Here is a 23,865-nt window from a genome sequence, read left to right as displayed (position 1 = left end):
GATCGGATTCAGGTCTGGGCTCTGGCTGGGCCATTTTCAAAACTTTAATCTTCTTCCGGTGAAGTTATTCCTTTGTTAATTTGGATTTATGCGTTGGGTTGTTGTCATGAAAGATCATGTTCAACTTTCTGGCAGGAACGTGAAGGTTTTATGCCAATATTGACTGGTATTTGGAACTGTTCATAATTCTCTCTACCTTGACTAGGGCCCCAGTTCCAGCTGAAGAAAAACAGCCCCAAAGCATTATGCAGCCACCACCATGCTTCACTGTTGGTACGGTGTTCTTTTGGTGATGTGCACTGTTGTTTTTGCGCCAAACATATCTTTTGGAATTATGGCCAAAAATTCAACCTTGATCTCATCAGACCATAACACATTTTCCCACAAGCTTTCGAGAGACTTCAGATGTGTTTTTGCAAAATTTAGCCGGGCTTGGATGTTTTTCTTCATAAGAAAAGGCTTCCATCTTGCCACTCTACCCCATTGCCCAGACATATGAAGAATACGGGAGATTGTTGTCACATGTACCACACAGCCAGTACTTGCCGGATATTCCTGCAGCTCCTTTAATGTTGCTGTAGGCCTCTTGGCAGCCTCCCAGACCAGTTTTCTTCTCGTCTTTTTATCAATTTTGGAGGGACATCCAGTTCTTGGTAATGTCACTGCTGCTCCATATTTTCTCTACTTGATGACTGTCTTCAATGTGCTCCATGGTATATCTAATGCCTTGGAAATTCTTTTGTACCCTTCTCCTGACTGATACCTTTTAACAATGAGATCCCTCTGATGCTTTGGAAGCGCTCTGCGGACCATAGCTTTTGCTGTAGGATGCGACTAAGAAAATGTTAGGAAAGACCTACTAGAACAGCTGAACTTTATTTGGGGGTTAATCAGAGGCACTTTAAACAATGGCAGGTGTGTACAGACTCCTATTTAACATGATTTTGAATCTTATTGCTTAATTCTGAACACAGTTACATCCCAGCTATAAGAGGGTGTGCACACTTATGCAACCACATTATTTTACTTTTTTATGTTTACCTCCTCCCCCCCCCCTAAAAGATTCCAGTTCGTTTTCAATTGAGTTGTACAGTTTATAGGTCACATTAAAGGTGGAAAAAGTTCTGAAACGATTTATCCTTGTCTCATATATTTACATCACGGAAACCTGACATTTTAACAGGAGTGTTTAATCCTTTTATATCCACTGTACTAAGGGGAAAAATACACACATAAGCCAGCATAAAGAGAAAATGTAAAATTTAAATGGTATATGCCAAAATTAAAATGTTGATGTAATTAAAACTAAAGAAATATAAAAAAAATGAAAAAATAAATATACAAAAAAGTTCCAGCTACACACACACGCGAACACACACACAAATAAAAATTACATGTAATGGGGGAATGAAAGTGAAAAAGAGCAGCCAAGCATCCTGCCTTCCTGCATACTTAGTACAGCAGCGGAGCAGCTCTATGTTCCAGCATCTGGCACTAAAAGAACACTGGTATGATCCAGTGCAGTGATCTCTTCCCTATGCGCAATGTTAAAGAGGAAGTAAACCATCCTATCCTTTGGAAGATAGTACCATCTTAGCATTTGGGATGAGTAATGATATTGGCAATTTGAGTACTAAAAGTTTGGTTGAGAGCGGACGTAATCACACTGTAAACTATATTAGTTATCAACAAAATGATTGGGTCCACTCACATCAATGCTAGGGAATATTACAGCATCCACCGACACCAGTACAGGGGGTTATTGTGTCCACTGACACAAGTGTTGGGGGTTAGGGCCCTTTCACACTGATAAGCTTTTGATGTGTATCGATTGACTTGCAATGGAAGGTGCATTTTTGGTGCCCTTTTGAAAAACTGCATCCTGGAAAAACACAGCAAATGCACACCAGTGTGAAAAGGGTCTTATTGTTGCATCCACTGACACCAATGCCAGTAGTTATTATTGTGACCATTGACACCAATGTTGGGATTTTTATTGCTGCCACTCACACAAATGATGATCATTACTATTTTGTCCACTAAATCCTGTCTGGTAAAAGTTTCTCCCCGGAGCTGAACGTGAGGGGAAATCACTTTAAATAAGCCCTGGAGAGCACTAAAACTTAGCATGGGATATTACCACTCCCCACTTTATCCAAAACAAAGGTTTTTGGGTATAGATACACTTTAATGCAATGACAGACTGTTCTTTCGGAGTGCATTTCTTTCCGATAGTTACATTTTAATAACACACACATTAAAAATACAGCTGGAAACATTTTCCATATACGCTTCCTCAACTCTACCAAACCAAAATAAAAGGAATAAAAAGAAAAAAAAAAATATCTATTCTGTGTTAGGAATGTAAGGATGCCCGATCGTTTGATGAAAATGAAAGTTATCAACCTACAAAGGACTGAATTCCAAGGCCCACCCCCCGAAAATCAAAGCGAAAAAATGATGCAGCAGGCTAGTCCATTTTGCTGAAATTTCATTGCAGCAACTCAAAATGGTACTCAGTAGTTTGTATGGCTCCCACATGCTTGTATGCATGCCTGACAATGTCAGGGCATGCTCCTAATGAGGTGACAGATGGGGGTTTATTTACTAAAGCTGGAGAGTCCAAAATCAGACTCCCTTCTGCATAGAAACCAATCAGCTTCCAGGTTTCATTGCCAAAGCTTCATTGAACAAGCTGAGGTTAGAAGCTGATTGGTTTCTATGCAGAAGGGAGTCTGATTTTGGACTCTCCAGCTTTAGTAAATAAACCCCATGGTGTCCTGGGGCATTTCCTCCCAGATATGGACCAGGGCATCACTGATCTCCTGGACAATCTGAGGTGCAACCAGGGGGCGGCGGATGGGCCGAAACATGATATCCCTGAGGTGTTCTATTGGATTTAGGCCAGGCGAGCGTGGGGGCCATTCAATGGTATCAATTCCTTTATCCTCCAGGAACTGCCTGCATACTATCTACCTGATACCTAATGGCAGTCAGGATGCCATTGTCTAGCTTGTAGAGGTCTGTGTGTCCCTCCATGGATATGCCTCCCCAGACCATCAATGACCCACCACCATCAAAACGGTCATGCTGAACGATGTTACAGGCAGCATAAAGTTTTCCATGGCTTCTCCAGACCCTTTCACATCTATCACATGTGCTCAGGGTGAACCTGCCCTCATCTGTGAAAAGCACAGGGCGCCAGTGGCGGACCTGCCAATTCTGGTGTTCAATAGCAAATGCCAATCGAGCTCTATGGTGCCGGGCAGTAAGCACAGAACCCACTAGAGATGTTAGGCTCTCAGGCCACCCTCATGAAGTCTGTTTCTGATTATTTGGTCAGAGACATTCACACCAGTAGCCTGCTGGAGGTAATTTTGTAGGGCTCTGGCTGTGCTCATCCTGTTCCTCTTTGTACACAGGAGCAGATATCGGTCCTGCTGATGGGTTAAGGACCTTCTATGGCCTTGTCCAGCTCTCCTAGAGTAACTGCCTGTCTCCTGGAATCTCCTCCATGCTCTTGAGACTGTGCTGGGAAACACAGCAAACCTTCTGACAATGGCACATATTGATGTGCCATCCTGGAGGAGTTGGACTGCCTGTACAACCTAGGGTCCAGGTATTGCCTCATGCTACCAGTAGTCACACTGACCCTAGCCAAATTCAAAAACTAGTGAAAAACAGTCAGAAAAGAGGAATAGGGAAAAAAATGTCAGTTGCCTCCACCTGTAAAACCATTCCTGGTTTGGGGGTCGTCTCATTGTTGTATATATCAAGGTTATCAGGTCTGCAATTCACCTATACAATGAACTGGGATAAGTGTGCATTTATAGATAAGCTGCCTATGTTCTGCTGTACCTGGTATGCTTTACATGTATTTCTTAATAAACTTCTCATCGAAAACAATATCAGTTAGGTACTAATTATCAAAATAGAGTGTTATCCTTGAATATCATATGGCAATCTGTTCCAAAAACTACTAAACAATTTTGGTCAGTTGGGTACAGAAACTTTGCCAATTAAAGTACAAATTGACTACAATAGACGTTTATGGTGGGAAAACCTTTCAAAATTGCCTTTTCAGTTATACGTTGTTAGCAAACACTATTGCTGTGAAAAGTCCTACTGACATTTATGAGTACAATAGGGATAACCAGTAAGCTACCAGAAGAGGTCTTTATAGGGAACGCAGGCTGAAAACTTTTAAATTGAGACTACTCCTGTACCCACTGCTCAAATAAGCATAGGGTACATGCCTCCTATCCTCAACTGCCTGTGCAGAATCAGCTGCAGCCCCAGGAAATTCAGACTCTGAAGAAGAGGACGTGGAAATGAACATGCAGTCCCTGCATTCTGAGTCAGCTACTATGGCTACAATTTTCCCCATACACCCTGAATTGGTAGCACGGAATTCCTCCTTAGCTAAACCTGAGGAATGAGTAATCCCAGAAGGGGTTAAGAAAGAATCTGAGGAGTATTGTGACTCAGGCAGGGGGCAGTGGTCTGAACTGTCAGTGTCAGCCCCCCTAAGGAGGACACTGCAAGAGCCCCCACCTAGCACTGTTAGCAGAATGTAAACCAACATGGCCCCCAGGACGGCTGCTCTTGCGCTTATGATCTGCCATAGAGTGCCTTTAGAGAGAGGGATTGCCCAAAAGAGTATCCACAAAACTGGTGACTGAGCAGGAAGGGTTAATACTGTCTGTGGCCAGGTCACTGCAAGGCAGCAGGAACCCATTTGTCACAAGTTGGTGAAGGTAGCAAGGGTCTGACACTGCATATGTTCTGCATAAACTTTTTCTACTTTCAACATATCAGCTTCAGGGAATACATGTTCACTTGCTGCCAAGTATATCCCACCCACTTGCAGGTGCCATTGTCACAAGATAATTAATGTTATTCACTTCATCAGCGGTCATAATGTTATGTTCTTCCCCCTTGACACACTTCTAGTTTATGTTTTCATTTTCGAATCTCAATTCTGCTACCACAACTGGCTGGCACTTAGATATACACTTTGTATATAGCACTGAGCTGCACAATCTTGGTAAGAATGGCCAGATGATATACGTGGAGACATGTAGAAAACAAGCCCTTCATTTTGATAAATCAGACCTTTAAAAAAAGTGGTTTTACTGGTATGCATTGGCAGCAGATCCTGTTCTTTTCAATGCCTTACCTGGAGAGGAAGCCTGATAAATGATATTGTCTCCGTCATGCTCTGGAACCGCAGTATGACAAATTGCCATCATTGTAAGGAACTCGCAGATCACTGGGGCAGTGGGCTGAAAAGCAGATGGAACAAGAAAAACTGAAACCAGCTTAGGAACCTATTCAAATTTATGAATTCTCAGTTAAAGCAGAACTCCACCTACACTGCAAAAAAAACAAAATCACAGCTGTTTTACATGCTCTAAGACATTCACCTGTATTTAACCCATCATATCCACACTGCAGCCTGAAGATGGTAGTGTCAATCCACAGGCTGAAGGCTTTTATTATTCTATGTACATCACTATCATCACTATGTAATTTCTGACAGCAATCAAATCATGATGACTACTTTTGAATAGTCTCTGGGGACTTGAGCAGGACTGAGCGCTGAAACTGAGAGCTAATAGCTCCTAAAGGAGAGGGTATTTTTAAACATATAACCCACAGGATTCCTTGTTTTAGTAAAGATGGTAGGTGGGAAGGGTACATTATATTTAGGATTATCTCCCAAATTCCTTTCATAATTCTTTCCCTACAATTTTCCAGGGTGTGTACATACTGAAGAAGTGACAACCTCAACAAACGTACCTTCACTTGCCAACACTCCCCTACTGCTCCTTCCCTCACTACAGCCAGCAATACTACCCAGCACTCTCCCTTGTGAAAGTACTTAGGCCTAGCAGCCGTTCCCTAGGCTTGATCCCTGTTACATAACCAATGTGATGACAAGAAGGGGCAGCAAGGGAGTGCAGAGGTTTGTAATGGGGTCAGGGCCTTGGCACAAGTACGATCACTTTGTCCTGCATGGGCAAGGTAACCGTGTCTTTTGAAAGTGGTTGCAAAGGTAAATTTGTTTCAATTACAAACATGTTATACTTACCACGCACGTGTGCGTGTGTAGCAGGCAGTGGAAGGTTTTTTTATCTTAATGTAGAAAATGCATTAAAGTTTTAAAAACAAAAATAAAAAACCTTTTGCCTTTAGAGCCACTTTAAGCAGGCTGTGCAAAAACAATGAGAGGTTAGGGCAATAACAGGCATTATTCTGGGGCTTTTTTTGTGTACAGGTCATCCATAGCAAAAAGTTGGCTAAGCCATAAAAATACAACAAAGTGAAAAATTATGAAAAAGAAGAAAGTACCATGCAACGCAGTATACTGCAGTACATACACTCAGAAATTTTTATTAATTTAATTTCTTTATCATGTAAATATTATATATTACTTTATGTTTACAAAGCTGGTGGGGGACCCCTGAAGAAGTTCAGGGCCACTCTGTGCAAAACCATTGCACATAGCAGGTTAAGTACATCATCTATTATTTTAAGAGGAAAAACAAAAACCTTTATGATCACTTTAACAGTTAGAAATCCCAGCATTCATGCAAGCATCACAGATGAAATGTAAAAATAAAGATTCCATATTATGCTGTAAACATTGAAGATATCACCAAAACTCTCTGCAGGGTACATCAGCAGAAATCAGTATAGCAACATAATATAAAAAAATGTCTTGAATACCTTTATTCAAATACCTTTTCCTTTTTAGCAGGTCATGTGAAGATTTAGCTTTTCCTCCGTTATGCATAGGCTGGTGGGAGTAAGCTGTAGCCCAAGTCACATCTCACAGTGATATTGATGTAGCTTACCCACAACCTCCACCTCACAGTGTTCAGAGTATATTGTGTAGTAATAGAACAGTGTGGCTCCCCGGAACTGCACGTGACCTAAGCAGTGGCATAGTAGGCAGGGCTTCCCCCCCCCAGACTCTCAGCACATGCGCTGTGGTGGCAACCTTCGAGAGGCTAGATAAGCCTGCACATCGCTGTCACCATAAACCAGAAGAGCAAGTCACTGGTATATCAACAGGTATATTCTAGACCAATGTTTCTCAACCTTTTTTCAGTCAAGGCAACCTTTAACATTATGGACAGTCCTGATGTACCATTTAAAATTATGGACAGTCTTGAGGCACCCCATTCTAAAATGGGGTGCCTATAGACTGCCCATAATTTTAAAATGGCACCCCATTCTAAAATGGGAAACACTATTCTAATAGTTTTATATAACGCAGCAACATCCACACATGTAGGACACCCAACATTAGAGGTGATTTATTCTTCCAAAGCAAATACACTTTTGCACACTGGTACTGACTAGTATTCCAGCGTTTCTCTTCTCCCTCAGTTTTTCTCTATCACTGAGCTAATGTGACCCCAGCACTGATGGAGAGGGCCAGGGGAGGGTCAAAAAAGAATGCTGTGCAGGCAGTGGACATCCTCCTTATCAACTGATATCATTGATTGTCAGGATGCCAGCGGTTAGAAAGTTGTAATGGTGCATAATGAAAACCTATGGCTTTGTGTAACTAAAAGGCAGGTTTGTTCCACCCGCTGGCTTGTATACAAGTTTTGGGCAATTGTTAAACATTTTGCCAAGGCACCCCTGAAGAAACCTCAAGGCACCCTGGTTGAGAAAGGCTGTTCTAGATCAGCGCTTCTCAACCTTTTTTCAGTCAAGGCACCCTTTAAAATTAAAGACATTCCCAAGGCACACTTTAAAATTATGGACAGTCTTGAGGCACCCCATTCTAAAATGTGAAAAACTATTCTAATGGTTTCATATAATGCAGCAATATCCACACACCTAACATTAGAGGGGATTCATTCTTCCAAAGCAAATACACTTTCGCACACTGGTACTGACTAGTATTCCAGTGTTTCTTTTCTCCCTCAGTCTTTCTCCATCACTGGGCTAATGTGACCCCAGCACTGAGGGAGAGGGGCAGGGGAGGGTCAAACTAGGATGCTGTGCAGGTAGCTGACATCCTCCTTAACTGATATCATTGGTTGTCAGTAGTTTGGCGGCTAGAAGGTTGTAATGGTGCACAATGAAAACCTGTGACTTTGTGTAACCAAAAGGCAGGCTTGTTCCACCGGCTGGCTTGTATACAATTTTTGGGTAATTTGTAGAAATTTTGCCAAGGCACCCCTGAAGAAACCTCAAGGCACCCTGGTTTAGAAAGGCTGATCTAGACAATTCAACTTCTTTAAAGAATAAAAAAAAAAAAAACAAACAGCACAAATGGTTAATGGGTATTTAAAAGTTGGTGCTGCACTAATCAAAAGTGGTAGCAGTACAAATATTCAGAAGAAAGAATTAACATGTATAAATCTATGTAACCCACTCAGAATCTTTATAAAGTCCAATGTGATATCAGAACATCACACTCTTCATGTGTGTTCCTCTCCCAACTCATATTCCACCACTGTGCTCAATATGAAGGCTTACCAAAGAGATTCGACCCCTTACGTCAGAGTGATCATTATGTGCATGATGATCATAAATGCCATAGACCCAATGGTATATAGGAATCCACCGTGTCTTGCCTGGATTACTTCCACAGATCACATATGAAAAAGGGGAGCAGAAAACAGGCAATGCATCCAATAGTGTAAATCTGTTATAACTTGATTAAAATATGGGTACAAACACTCACAATGTAATCCTGTATACAAGCGCACAGCAAAACCCATGTACTTACTCTCATATTATAGGTTTATTCACTTTTCTAAATATTTTTACTGTTCTCACTTTGGATTGGTGCATCATTAACTTTTACGTTTATTATTATTATACTGGATTTATATATCGCCAACAGTTTGCCCAGCGCTTTACAATATAACGGGAGAAAATACAGCAACAATACAGTTCAATACAAGAGGGATAGGAGGGCCCTGCTCCTTGGAGCTTACAATCTAAGATTATTGGATATTATAACACTCTGAGTGGGTGCTGCTTTTCAGTTACATTTTTTTTTCCAGAGTCGTGGTTGTATTTGAAGTTTCATTGGTTGATAGTTATTAAGGATTATTTGGGAGGTTTAAAGTCATGTCAAGCCAAAAAAGTTTTTCTAGTTATGGATAGAATGAGGAAGGATTACAATCCCTCCCAGATTTTTTTTACTGCTATCCAAGGCTCCCTTAAAGGGTTTTGCCCCTTTTGCAACCAAACTGGGATAATATCTGCTATCAGTTTGATACATGTTCCCCATTCACATAGCATGACTTAAAAAAATGATTTAAAGATTTCTGTTTACCTTCTTACTGGCTCCCAAGAAACAACTAAAAAGGCAATACGTTTTTTTACTTTTTTAAAATTATTTTTAGACATGCTGTGTAAACGAGGACACAGAGTGGAAGTTCTGCAATAGTGGAATTACACTTTTCAGCAATTTAGTTCAGTTCCATCTTTCATCACTAGATGGCGAAACATTTACTTGCGCCTTATAGAAAAGGAGATGCTGTAATATGCAGTTTCAGGAAACTGTTTTGTTCCCATTATAATTTATTCCCCAAATTTATAGAACACAGGTGTATCATGCAGTTCTTTGCAGAGTACATGGAACCATTCACATCAGCCCTTTTTCCTGAAGACTCAAAATCTACACTTGTTATTGAACGGTGGTGTTTTATATACACATTAGTTCAGCTGAATAGAGCTAGCATAGAGACAGCATAACTGAAAGGGAAATATATTTGCAAGAGAGCAGCTGTTGATAGACTAGCCTGGGGTGCCAAAGAGCAAGCTATGAATAACTGAAGAAACAACCACCAGCCAAAATGGAGTCTTCTGTTTTGGTAAGATTGTTTTTTTTTTTATAGCTCCATTACCTCTTAGACACGAGATATAAAGAAAGCGATATGTGGAATGACATCACTGCAAGTATTATCACATGCATTTATGAGAATACCATATTGGCAGGATGATATTCATGTATATAAATGTAATCCTAACTACAGCCTGAATAAATAGAGTATGTCTTTAATAGCATCATAGAATCCCCTGAACTTGGACAGAGAGGAGGGGGCAATATCGTGAACCAGTCCAGGGACTACTGCATTCATCAATTTTCTCCCATCCAAAACTGAGAGCTTGCTGAAAGCAAGGCCAGATTTAGATCTTGGGGGGCCTGGGGAACTTCAGATTCAGGGGAGCCCTTATACACAGAGTTGGCTTACATTCTCAATGACAGTCAGACATTTTTTTAAAATGCAGGACATAATGTCATTCTGAGGTCAGGTGTGCAAGGTGTGCAGTTGCATGCATTTTCCCCAGAGCTTAGTAGTGTGGTAAAAGCTCTGCTTATTTCCATCATCCAATCATTTGCATCTATTTGCTATTAGTAAATCAACCCCAATGTGTGGTTTGCTTGAGATGTCAAAATCCATTTTTAAAAACATACAATATACCAGTGCAGAGTAAAAGCTTTTACTGATGAAGGCTGGCAAAATATTACTTCCCAAGATACACTTAATAAAAGAAAGTCTATTATTATACATTTTATATCATGTTTTAATATTGTTTTATAAAATGTTTGTATGTTGCCCTCTTCTAAAGCACTGGCTGAAGGTATACTGCCAGGGGTGTCCCTAGGGTTGGTGTCACCCGGTGCGATATCACTTGGTGTCACCCCCTCTGACGATCCCCGCAGAATGGATCGGATCTGCGGATTGAGCATAATGGATCGCAGTCCGATCCATTATGCTCCCCAAACCGCAGATCTGATCCATCCTGCGGGGATCATCGGCTCTCTTTACAACTTACCTTTTCGTGGAGTGGGTCCGGTGTCACACCGTATAGGTTGCATGCCGATGATCCCCGCAGGTTGGTTCGGATCTCTGGATTGAGCATAATGGATCGGAGTCCGATCCATTATGCTCCCAAATCCAAAGATCTGATCCATGCTGTGAGGATCGTCGTCTTGCTTTACAACTTACCTTTTCGTGGAGCAGGTCCGGTGTCACCCCGTGCGGTAGGTGTCACCCGGCACAGTGCGCACCCCCCGCACTTGCCTCAGGATGCCACTGTATACTGCCAACCCATTCAAATTGAACATATTAACTCAGCACACCTTAATGCATGTAAATGTGATGTATTAACACAATGCTGAGGTCAAAGGGGCCTCAGTGTTTACTGCTTTGAGTATTGGCTGATGGTTCCAGCCCAAGGGAACAAAACCACTCTTAAGTATAGATTTATTTTCAGATACTTATCCCAGCACTCGTGTGTTATTCTGGTGATACTGTTGCAGCTGCTTTGGGCAGAACTCCTCCTTAATTAAAAACTGGATCTTTACTTCAATCAATATCACTACATACTGTGTGCAGAGGTTGTAAATGAACAATCCCAACCTCCTAAAATATAGAGATTTAAAGTGTGTATATAAAATGCAGGTTCTTCCATTGATTGATTTTTCACATTATGAGGTTTATATTTTCTGGTAAGCTACAAAAGTACTGCTGTTTTTTTATTTTGACAATACATACAGTATACAACTTTAAATTGTCTCTGCAGTTACAGCTTTAACAATATCTTCACCTGTTAATGTATTGATGAAACAATTCTTCTAATTATACGCTGTATTCCTTAGCTATTTGTGAGCATTCCCAGATGTACCAGTGCTGGCCCCGCGGCCTGCCTTATTACAATTAATTACAGTGCTCTCTTGACAACACATGCCACATCCCCATGTGTCCAATTTAATTTACTCTAGAACACAGGTTTTATTGTGGTCTTAGTTCATACCTGTATACCGCAGACTCAAACATAATGAAGGCAATAACCGACTATCAAGTGAAAAGCCCAGTAGAGAATGGGACTAGATACATTTTTATTTTATTATTTAAACTAACTGAAACAACCAGCTTGCTACAGCTTGAGTAAAAAAAGCTGGTCCCCTTATCAACATGCTATAGAAAAGAACCCTTGGGCTCTGTATAAAAGCAGTGGACTGACAATACCGCCAAATCCCCATCACTCCACTGAGTCAGAGCTTAAGCTCTCCAATCAGTAGGTATGAGCCTTGCAAATTGGAGAACCCTAGCCCTGATTTAGCTGGGGTGTCTCTCTGCAGAGAGACCGTTGCTTCAGCAATGAGAGCAAGGATCCTTCTGTGTAGCATTATGGTAGGGGACAGGCTTTTTTTATTAAGCGTGTGGCTTTTTCTTAAAAACATTAATACTTTGCACTTCTTTTGTACACAGCTCAAAAAAATTAAGGAACACTTTTTAATCAGTATAGCATCAAGTCAATTAAACTCCTGGGATATTGATCTGGCCAGTTAAGTAGCAGAGGGAGTTGTTAATCAGTTTCAGCTGCTTTGGTGTTAATGAAATTAACAGGTGCACTAGATGGGTAACAATGAGAGGACCCCCAAAACAGGAATAGTTGTACAGGTGGAGGCCACTGACATTTTTTCCCCTACTCATCTTTTCTGTTTTTCACTAGTTTTGAATTTGGCTAGGGTCAGTGTCACTATTGGTAGCATGAGGTGATACCTGGGACCCTACAGAAATTGCACAGGCAGTCCAACCAGGATGGCACATTAATATTTGCCATTGCCAGAAGGTTTGCTTTGTCTCCCAGCACAGTCTCAAGAGCATGGAGGAGATTCCAGGAGACAGGCAGTAACTCTAGGAGAGCTGGACAGGGCTGTAGAAGGTCCTTAACCCATCAATAGGAATGGTATCTGCTCCTTTATGCAAGGAGGAACAGGATGAGCACTGCCAGAGCCCTACAAAATGACCTCCAGAAGGCCACTGGTGTGAATGACTCTCACCAAACAATCAGAAACAGACTTCATGAGGGTGGCCTGAGGGCCCAACATCCTTTAGTGGGCCCTCTGCTTACTGCCTGGCACCAGAGAGCTCAACTGGCATTTGCCATTAAATACCAGAATTGGCAGGTCCGCCACTGGCACCCTGTACTTTTCACAGATGAGAGCAGGTTCACCCTGAGCACGTGAGAGATGTGAAAGGGTCTGCAGAAGCCACGGAGAATGGTATGCTGCCTGTAACATCATTCAGCATGACTTTTTTGGTGGTGGGTCAGTGATGGTCTGGGGAGGTATATCCATGGAGGGATGCACAGATCTCTACAGGAAAGACAATGGCACCCTGACTGCCATTCGGTATTGGGATGAAATCATTGAACCAATTTTCAGACCCTACGTTGGTGCAGTTGGTTCTAGGTTGCTCCTGGTGCACGACAATGGCAAGCGTATGTAAGCAGTTCCTGGAGGATGAAGGAATTGATACTACTGAATGGTCCCCACATGCTGGCCTGACCTAAATCCAACAGAACACCTCTGGGATATCATGTTTAGGTCCATCCAACGCCTCCAGGTTGCCTCTCAGACTGTCCAGGAGCTCAGTGATGCCCTGATCCAGATCTGGGAGGAAGTACCCCAGGACACCATCCGTTGTCTCATTAGGAGCATGTTGTAAGGCATGCATACAAACACATGGGGACCATATAAACTACTGAGCTGCTGAAATGAAATTTCAGCAAAATGGACTTGCCTGCTCCATAATTTTTTCACTTTGATTTTCGGGGTGTCTTTGAATTAATTCCTCTGTAGGTTGATAATTTTAATTTCCATCAAACAATGGGGCATCCTTACATTCCTAACACATTACCCAGTCCATATCAGTATAGATATCCAGCATGATATTTTTCCCCATTGAGATCTGATGTGTTTTTAAAGTGTTCCATTAATTTTTTTTTGAGCAGTGTTTTTATGCACCTGATATGTGTGTAAAAGATTTAAACTTAAATTCGGCTTTCATTTACTTTAAAGGATTAGTACACCATTAGGAATATTTTCCACCAACACCCCCAAGTACATAATTACCTATTCTGCTTAAAAAAAAAAAGAAAAAGTTTCTGTGTCATTCCTAACCATATATTTCACACGTAGCCTATCGTGTTTTAAGTGGGTTTGCTTCCAAAATATGTGTTTAACTTGTGTGTTTGTTTTTTTTTTGCTTTACCCCCCTTCCTGACCAGGCCTCTTTTTACAATACAGCGCTGCATTATTTCAACTGGTAATTGTGCGGTCATGCAATGCTGTACCCAAAGTAAATTTATGTCCTCTTTTCACACAAATAGAGCTTTCTTTCGGTGGTATTTGATCACCTGTGCGCTTTTTATTTTTCACGCTATAAACTGAAAAAAAAAAAAAACCACAATATTTTCTCATTTCTGTCATAAATATATAAAAAAAACCCTCAAATTTCCTCATAAATTTAGGCCAACACATATTCTGCTACATGTTTTTTGTAAACAAAAATAATCCCAATAGGTGTTTATTGATAGCTTTGTGTGAAGGTTATAGCATCTACAAACTATGGTATAGAGAATGGAATTTACACAGCTTTTACTTTCTGACTGCCTATCACATTTCTTGAGGTGCTAAAATACCAGGACAGTACAAACACCCCCAAATGACCACTTTAAGGAAAGTAGACACCCTAAGTTATATGCTGAGAGGCATATTGAGTCCAAGGAAGATTTATTTTTTTTCCGCAAGTCTTTGGAAAATGACAAAAACATTTTTTTTTTTTTACACAGAGTTGTCAATTAAATGATATATTGCTCACACAAGCCATGGGTATATGTGGAATTACACCCCAAAATACATTCTGCTACTTCTACCGAGTATGTGTGAGACTTTTTGGGAGCCTACCCACAAACAGGAGCCTGAAATCCAATGGCCACTTTGAAAGCCTGAAGGTGAGTAACGTCATTACCTATTGTATCACCCAAAAATGGTGGGTGATGCAATTTTTTATGTCACATAGTACTCGCGCAGCGATTTTTCAAACACAAATTTAAAAAAAAATACACTTTTTTTTTTTACTTTTAATGCACAAGACACAATATATTGGCCAATTTTTTGGTAAAATATAAAAGATGATGGTATGCCGAATAGATACCAAACATGACATGATTTAAAATTGCGCATGCCCCGTGCAATGGTGACAAACTGCATACATTTTTAATATCCATAGGAAACGATTTAAAAGCCTTTACAAGATACCATTTTAGATTTACAGAGGAGGTCTAGTGCTAGAATTACTGCCCTTGATCTGACGCACACAGGTGTGCGCGGGGGGGGGGTAAGGGTGCTTTTTTTTCTCTTTTTTTTTTAAGTTAATTTGATTTTTTTAATTATTTTTACTTTGTCTCTTTAATTTTTTCTTTTGTGATCACTTTTAATGCTATCACAGGGAATGCAAATATCCCCTATAACTTCAATGGGCATTGTCATATATTCTTTTTTGAGAAATCTGGAGTCTTTCAGACTCTAGATATCTCCTCTGCCTTTACATTATCTAATCTCACCAAGATCGATGAGATCAGATTCTTTCCCAATTTACAAATGGCTCTGTTTATATCCTGTGAAATTGAAGTGATGAAATACTCGTAGCTTCCGATTTCTTAGACTATAGAGACGATTGGCACCATTCCGGTCTTCAGCTCTATGGTCAGCTGGCAAAACCACCGGCTGCATTCTCAGGTTCCCCCGATGGCGCGGGACTGCCCGAGAAGGCCATGGAAGGCAGCGGGGGAGGGGGGCATTGTCTCCTGCTGCTTGTAAAAGCAATCCTGCAGATAATTAGCCACTAGGATTGCTTTTACATGAAAGCTGATCGCCAGCTATAAACAACGATACCAGGATGCATCGTGGTATAACCACTCAAAGTCCAGTGATATACCAGTACGTCGCTGGTCCTTGTTGGGTGTATATGCTATGTACTTTTTTTTTTTATGCATCTTGTGGGCTGAATGAAAAAAGAAAAAAAAAACAAAAAACAATCTCTGCCAGAAAAAGTGTGTGAATTTGAGGATTGGGCCACAGCACCTTCTGGATACAAAAGGGCTGTGATGATCTCTTCCTGGAATTTTAGGAAGGATTCACTTCGTCCAGTTGCTTTGTGAATTACAAAAGCGTTATATATATAGCCAATTGAAACAAATAGACACCTTTTTGTACCAGTGTTGAGCTTTCCGGGAAACTAGGTACGGATTCACCATTTGGTCTTTGAAGTCCACCTCTCCCATGTTACGTTTAGAGTAGTGGACACAGAGGGGTTTCTCAACAATGCCAGATACCGTGTTAATTTGGACAGTCGCACTGTGTGAATGGAAGACAGGATGAAAACATCCCATTTGCCCTTCACTTCACTGTGAGCAATTCACCATTCCTCAAGCAGGCGGGTATTTACAAGTCATTAGGGGAAGCCACGGTGATTAGGTCGCATGGTGCCACATGAGCCAATTCCAAGATTGTACAAATGTCTAAATAATGGCACGCTTGTATACAAATTGTCCACGTATAAGTGGTACCCCTTACGGAACAAACACGACACCAAGTCCCAAACTATCTTGCCACGGCTCCCCATGTAGTCTGGGCAATAGGGGGGCTCTATTTTGCTGTCTCTTCCCTCAAAACCTAAATTTGTACGTATAGCCTGTGGCACTCTCACAGAGTTTATACAATTTAACTCCATATCTGGCACGCTTGCTGGGGATGTACTATTTGAATGCAAGGCGGCCAGTAAAGTGAATGAGGGACACGCAGACGTTTTGCTGGGGCGTATACACTTCTGCAAATTTCTCAGTGAGGTGGTTTATGAGGGGCTGAATTTTGTATAACCTGTCATGTTCATTGTCACCCTGAGTATGACAGAGTGTGTTATCACTGAAATGCATGAAGCGCATTCTCGTCTCATATCTATGCCTGGTTATGGCAGCAGAGAACATGGGCATATGATGAATCGAGTCTGTGGACCAATACGACCAGAACGCATTCTTTTTTGTATTGCCCATGTTGAGGGTTAGGCCCAAAAAAGTTTTAAATTCGGAATCCGTAATGGGTTTCCACGCAAGTGGTCTGGCAATGTTTGAATTTGGGTTTGCAGCAATATATTGTTGAGCATATAAATTGCTTTGGCCCACAATCAAATTGTACAAATCTGTGAAAAACAGCTCCATAAAATCAAGGGGAGTTAAATTTGCTGTTTCCACCTGAATTCCGGGTTGGGCAGTGAATGGGGAAGGGGGGGGGGGGGTACGGACGCTGCAGAATTTGTGGGCTGCCAATCAGGATTTGCAAGCACGTCAGGAAGGACACTAGGGGCTCTATAGGCCTGTGTGCAAATTCTTGGTGGCTGCGGGACACTACTTGTGCTTGCCACCGCACCAGCTTGTACTGCACTTATGGGACTCACCACATCACCAAGTGATACTGCAGTGCTGGTATAAAAAAGACCAGGATCTACTAGGCCGCTAGTGCTCGCCAGTTCACTAAAAGGTAGTGCGGCACTAGTAATGGCACTCTGTTGCATATGAGACAAGTCATGCGATCCTAGCACTTCAGCTTCATAGGGTCGGGTACGCCTGGTCTTAACAGAGACCTCTTCTCCATCATCCGAGCTGTCAGGGTGCTGCTGCTGCAGTACACATACAGGTTCGTATTCTGAGGCTGATTGTGTCAGGGAGTCTTCCCCTTCGCTCTCACCTGACATGCACAGAATCCTGTAGGCCTCTTCACTAGAGTACCATTCGTTGGGCATTTTGGACTCTAAATTTACAGGTACCTAGTGCGACTCACGGGAAAAAGAGCACCTGGCTGTCAGGGACTGCTTGAACTGCTACAAAAAAATTTACGGGCAAGTGCTAACAGAGATCAGGCCTGATTCTGCGAACACTGCGGTTTTGTGTGCAATGTATTACAGGTGACTGTGATCATAAATTATACTGACACTGTACTTCTTGTTAGGGGTGAGGTGGGGGGGAGCGTTTGGGCTAAACGCTAGTGCAGGCAGTGAAATGGGGATAATCATGCTAACACTGCATTTTTGGGGACACTAATACTAAGGGGGCACTGTTATAGTTTTGTTTGTGATCAATATATTGATCCGTACAAACACTATACTAACAATGATGGTGATCAGCGACCTATAGATTGAGTGTGATAGTGTACAAGCAATCTAACACTAACTAACCCTAGCTGGGAGGGACACTAACTGACCCCGACGCAATCTGATGTTGCTAGTGGCACGAATACAACGATCAGTGAAAAATGCTGTACAATGACATTGTACTAATGGCACTGGCAGGGGGAAATCAAAGGGTTAAATGTGGCAATCAAGGGGTTAAAATGTCTCCAACGTGTGTGGGTGCAGTGTGCTGCTTTTACTCACGTGTGATATCTTTCTTCTCTCTCTGGAACAAAATGGTTCCAGGGAGAGAAGAACCAGCTAGATACTGTGCCTGTATTTACAAATACAGGCACAGCTCTGCATCTCCATTCGCTGTAGAAGAACGGCAGAGTCCCGGCCAAAATCACTATCCGAGACCTGCTGACATACACCTCCTACAACAAATGACAGCAGTGGGGGGGGGGATGCGCATGCATGCTCTAAACCTGGAAGAGCAAAGTACGGGTATGTAACTACCGCCTGTCTGCAGTACATTGCGGGCGGGCAGTCGGGAAGCGGTTACAGTGACTGTAAACCCTTACATATACCCAGTGAAGTGACTGGCCTCAGGTGATACAGAGAGATTAAATAAATCCTCCTACATAAGTTGTACCTGTTTATCTGTATTATTCGCTTCGATAAAGGTGTTCACAGTCCAGCATTTATAAAGCATGTCAGAGAGCTAAAATTACACTCTTCAGAACTCAGTGAGGCGAGCTTGGAGAGCCAATTAGAGGAAAAAAACACACTCCCATTGCATCCTACTCGCAGGAACAGAGCTAAGGTTGTCAAATCTGCTGGTGTTCCCTCCCCTGTCACCATTTTTCTCTTGGTATTAGGAAAACTTGTCAGAAATGACTCATGCTGATAGTAGAGGAACAAGGCAGCAGACAGAAATGACACTTAGTTCTCTTAAGAGAGAAAAGTAAACACTTTAAAAGGATATGCTTTGTTCGTATTTCATGTCTTAGGTTTTAAACCATCACAAGAAAATTCAACTTTTCCAAAAGCAGATTTGAGTTAATTGGCTGTTGGAATTTATTAGTACTGACACTTTTTTTCAAATTTTATCTTTAATCATGAGAATGCAATTGACAGTGAGGTGACCACAACATTTGGCCAATGGGATGATACAAAGATAACATTAGCAAGTTTGGTAGTGTAGCTTAAAATGAAGTTTGTAATTGATTACAGCTTTCTACTCACCAGTAAACAACATATGCCAACTGGGTTTTAGTCAATTTGTTTTCTCACACCAGCAAGAAGGGGGGGGGGGGGGGGCAGGCCCTAGTCGTTAGGTCTCCAACCATTCCAATAGAAAAACAGAGCGGCTTGCCTATAACTAGTTCTGACACTTTCATACTTTTTCTGTGTGTGAGACAGCATAAGACTACAGCATATTGGGAATACCTTTCCTTCATTACAAGCAGGAAACTAAAAATGGATTCTCAGTACAGGGGAGAAGAGCTGATAGTGTAAACAAGGAGGGGATTTAGGGAACAAAGCATTGTTAGCTCACGGTAGCCAATCAGCTTCTAACTTCAGCTTGTTCAATTAAGGGATAAGTTCACCTACAAATGGATGTAACATGTTCCCAATGCTGCAGCCATCCCCCGCTGCTCCCCCTTCCCTCTAACAGAAGTACGGGGAGAAGTTACTTCATACTATTTGTCAGATTTAAAAACAGCATGGCTGTGCGACTCTCCGGCCACATGGCTGCGTCATTCATTCACAGAGTTACGTGAATGAATGCACTACAAGTTCCAACAGCCTCAGCGGCTATGGGCATGAAGCTTTCAATAAACTCCACAGTGCCGTGGTAGTTCATTGAGGCTTCCTGTCAGTATATCTGCTTGCTTGTACATCAGGCAAAAAAGTGAACTTATCCTTTAAGCTTTGACAAAACAAACCAGAAGCTGATTGGTTTATATGCACAGCTGCAGCAGATTTTGCACTCTCCAGTTTTAGGAAATAAACCCCAGTGTATTGTAGAAATGTACTATGCATTGTCATTTGATTTCTTCCTCATCTACCTTCCTCAAGAACCAGGCATCCAGAAGACACAAAGAACCGAAATGCATGCTATGGGAAGATACCAACAGTCTACTTACAGAGAATAATAAAAAAAACTTACATGATTATTTTCTAGATTTTCCAATAGAGTTGGATCATTAAAACCTTGATTATCATCAGTTGGCTCGTTTCCTTCCCTAGGAAAAAAAAGAAATGTGCCTTTTTTTATACGAAACACGCAAAGTGGATTGAGATATTTACAAAGTACTATGCAAAGCGCTCCAAAATGGATTTACTATATACTATATAAAATTGTGAAGGCATGTGCAATTGTAACACCTTTGCAGGATCACCTTTCAAATATTGTTTGATATTAATTATTTTTGTGAAATATTTTTTGTGTTTGCCAATAAACGTGATTACCCGAAGTACGACCTTCAACCGTACAATGGTATGGCCTGTTTCTAAGTTAAGGAGTCTATCTTACAGCATCAGTATAAGGACACAACCCCACAAGCCCTGCTATGCATCTGTTCATTTGCAATGAATAATGAAGAGGTTAGATATTACTTATATAGAATGTATTATACAGGAGGGACGTTCTAAAATAGACAGCACAGACTAGTTAAAAATAAGCCATTAATGATTAGCCATTTGGGCAAATCCCAAAAAAGGTATATTGGAAAATGTATAACCTGACTGCCAAGGTATTTTAAGTGATATCTTTTTAAAAAAAAAAAAAATACCATAACATATATACGTAGGCAGAGCACACTATGCCATACAACTAAAAATCAACTATATGAAATGGTAAACAAACCATCCAAATCCAGAAGTTATTTCCTCAAGAACAAATAACGAAAGTCTTTCCAAAGACGTATCACTCTATGCTCAAATGTGTGATCCATAAGAACTCATCGCAGAGATGACTACCAATGAAGGCAAGTCATACAATATTTGTGATAGCCGCTTCCTCAGCGACATGAGCACGCAAGAGAAGAGTGGCATGGGCCAAAAACCCAGGGGTTGAGAGGTTAATCTTCAAAAACTCAGCTTGATTTTCCCATGCTTCTGATGAAGTCCAGTTGACAAAACTTGTGGATGCATGCCTGACACCGAATACGGTGCGCTATGCCAGTGTTCCCTGTTTTCATTCTTTGGTTTCATTTAAAAAAATGTTTTTGTTATGTTACTACTTACAAGAGAGATCAATACAAGGATCTCACAGCCAATGGTTTAATGTACCTTCTTTGGTGGATACATCTCTTTAGTGCATTCCAGTACACAAAGTTTGGTGAAATTACATTTCTGAGCACAGAGCGATACACATTTTGGAACCAATTTATACCTGCCATTCCACATAGTTTATTTAGGTGAATGGCATAGTGTGCTCTGCCTTTGCTTGTCTTAGCACATGATACAATTCCCCAAACTCCAGCATTTTAGGTCCTAACTCAATCATTACTAGATCCCAATCCTCTTCCTCCTCTTGTTGGACAGGTTTAGAGAGATTTTGCCATTGATGCTTGTCTGCTCAGTGAAGGCAGACACAAAGACAGAAGTGCACAGTGCTGGACCATAAACTGTGGAAAAATTAAATGATTCAATTACTTACTACACTTATCGATTTCTGTTTCCATGATCTGAACGAGAAGCAAATTACTGATGAATGGAGAAGAGGAGAAACAGCTGGAATCCAGAGAAATATCCTTTGTAATACAACTTTATGTTGTCCTATACCTGTACTGTTATCACGTCCTATATAAAATTAACTTTATCCCTGTAGGATATTGTTCTTTTGAGAATGGCAAAATTAGGAAGAAGAAAAAAACCTTCAATTATATCCAGTAGTTAAGAAGATCTATTATGCTTAAAAACACAACACAAGATAAAAAGTTTCTTGGCGAAGCAGGAATACATTAGTATGTCAATAAGATACTATGCGATCATCTGGCCAAGTACTGAAACTTACGTCTTCTAAACAAAAAACAAAACAAAAAAAAAATGTCATGTTTACTTCTGCATTTACTCAAATTTAAGCACTGAATCTCCATGGATGTATAAAGGTACCTACACAAGTCACTGACCGTAAAATCTACTGATTTAGGTCAAAATGTACAAAACCTAATTCCATGTAAAAATGCAAAATGACTATAAGTGGCATTTTCACACACTAAACTTGAAACAAAGTTTTGTAGTTATGTGAGGTTTTATTGTCTTCACTATGGCAGTCAGTGGGTTTGCACTACTAGAATGTGTATGCGTGTGCGCATGTGTGGAATCATTTTTTAATCCTTTAGAATGATGATCCTGCAGAATATTTTTCAGTCTGTATGTAGGAACACCACATAAGGTATTGGTAAAATTAAACCAGAAAAAAATAAACTTGAATGAAAACAATTGCAACCCGTGTACATAGCTTTTTAAGATCAGCCTGTCCAGCCAGCTTTTAGGCTTATTACAAGAGTACCTATTACAACCTAGGTTCATCTTTGACTTCACCTACCACTGCTACAGGAAACATCGGAAAAGTAAGCAGACAGTACATTAAAAAAAAGAAAATTATTATGGCCCTCGAGTAATAACTGCAGTTTGGGGAATCCACATGAAACAGATGTTAAAAAAAACTCACTGTATCTTTTGCTCATCCATTAAGCTTGTGGGTCTGTGCTTTATTTAATCAACAATTTCATATTTACTTACAAATATTTAAAAACATAATTATTCCTTTACAGTATAAGTAGACAAACCAGAAGGACTGCATTTTTAACAAAATTATGTATAATTGCATTTCTTGTTGACCAGAAGCCTAAGGCGGATATTCTGCATTGTCAGCCTGTGCTAGTGCATTGGGTCTCTGAGGGACAAGTCCTACCAAGACCACTTGAAGAATAATACCGCAAGTGGCAGATGCATGGGAATCTAAGGAAGAAATGCCTTGCAGAGCAGCCCCTCCCTATGTATATTCTAATTGTTTATAAACTATGTTCAAGAGGATTTGAACTATGACGTTCATAAAAGCCATAAAAGGCTATTACTGACTTATAATACCTTGTTCTACACTGTGTGATGGGGCCCTACAGCAAAAGCACTATGGGGCCACCTATGTTACTTCAATCACTAACTCAAGTGGTATGACAACTTAAATAAAAGAAAAAAATCACAGCCAGACAACTCTGGGCCAACTGTACTCTTGTGCCCTATGGCAAGCAAATAGTCTGCAATGACTATACTTTTGCCCTTGTTGGTGAGCATACAGTATATGAATGGCAATGAAAAGGGACACAAGCCTTGTGTAGCATGTCTCTGCCTAGAAAACTTTTTGTAGAATCTGCTGGAAAGCAATGTTATATCTGGCTTGAATGTTTTGTGAAGTCGTAACTGAGCATGCATCACGCACACGGTGAACAGCATGCAATCCAGAAAGCATGCACAGAGGAAGCTAATCTTACCAGCTATCTTCACAATACCTATTATCTTCAGGGTCTGCACAGTGACTGCATGGAAGGAAAAAGGAAATGTATACAATTCTAAATCAACAAAGGGGACTGCACAACAAAGATAACTGCAGACCTATATGGCTTATCTAAGGCAGGCCATAGATGATGCGATTTTCTTTCCTGCAACCATGGATTGCAGGAAAGAAAATCACTCGATTGACTGTGTTGATGGGGGAATCCCTCCTACAGAGCTATTATGTTATCCTGGCGAGCGGGGGGCACATGCTAGAAATCTGACGTGCTGGTTTTATACAAGTTGATTGATGGATCGACTTGGGTACAAGTAGCCTGCCCATACATGGATCAAATTT

The 23,865-nt window shown here is 40.9% G+C and overlaps 1 protein-coding gene across 2 annotated transcripts in view; it reads right to left on the bottom strand.

The window, feature by feature from the left end:
• The window catches only part of LOC149445239 (phospholipid-transporting ATPase IA), a 146,985-nt gene that overhangs the window by 114,698 nt on the left and 8,422 nt on the right, over positions 1-23,865 (bottom strand). The window contains exons 4-6 of one of the 2 annotated variants that reach the window (XM_089653995.1): positions 23,507-23,551; positions 20,176-20,251; positions 5,180-5,285 (exon numbers count right to left, since the gene is read on the bottom strand). In XM_089653995.1, coding sequence (XP_089510121.1) covers positions 5,180-5,285; positions 20,176-20,251; positions 23,507-23,551 — 227 coding nt within the window. The remainder of the gene's footprint in view (positions 1-5,179; positions 5,286-20,175; positions 20,252-23,506; positions 23,552-23,865) is intronic. The other variant, XM_089653996.1, reaches the window with a different exon arrangement.

The sequence above is a fragment of the Staurois parvus genome, unplaced genomic scaffold (assembly GCF_062004578.1).
Source record: "Staurois parvus isolate SC_StPar_1 unplaced genomic scaffold, SC_StPar_1.0 ptg000734l, whole genome shotgun sequence".
Lineage (NCBI taxonomy): Eukaryota > Metazoa > Chordata > Amphibia > Anura > Ranidae > Staurois > Staurois parvus.
Note: the sequence above shows the minus strand (reverse complement) of the source record. Positions and strands in the feature narration are given on the sequence as shown.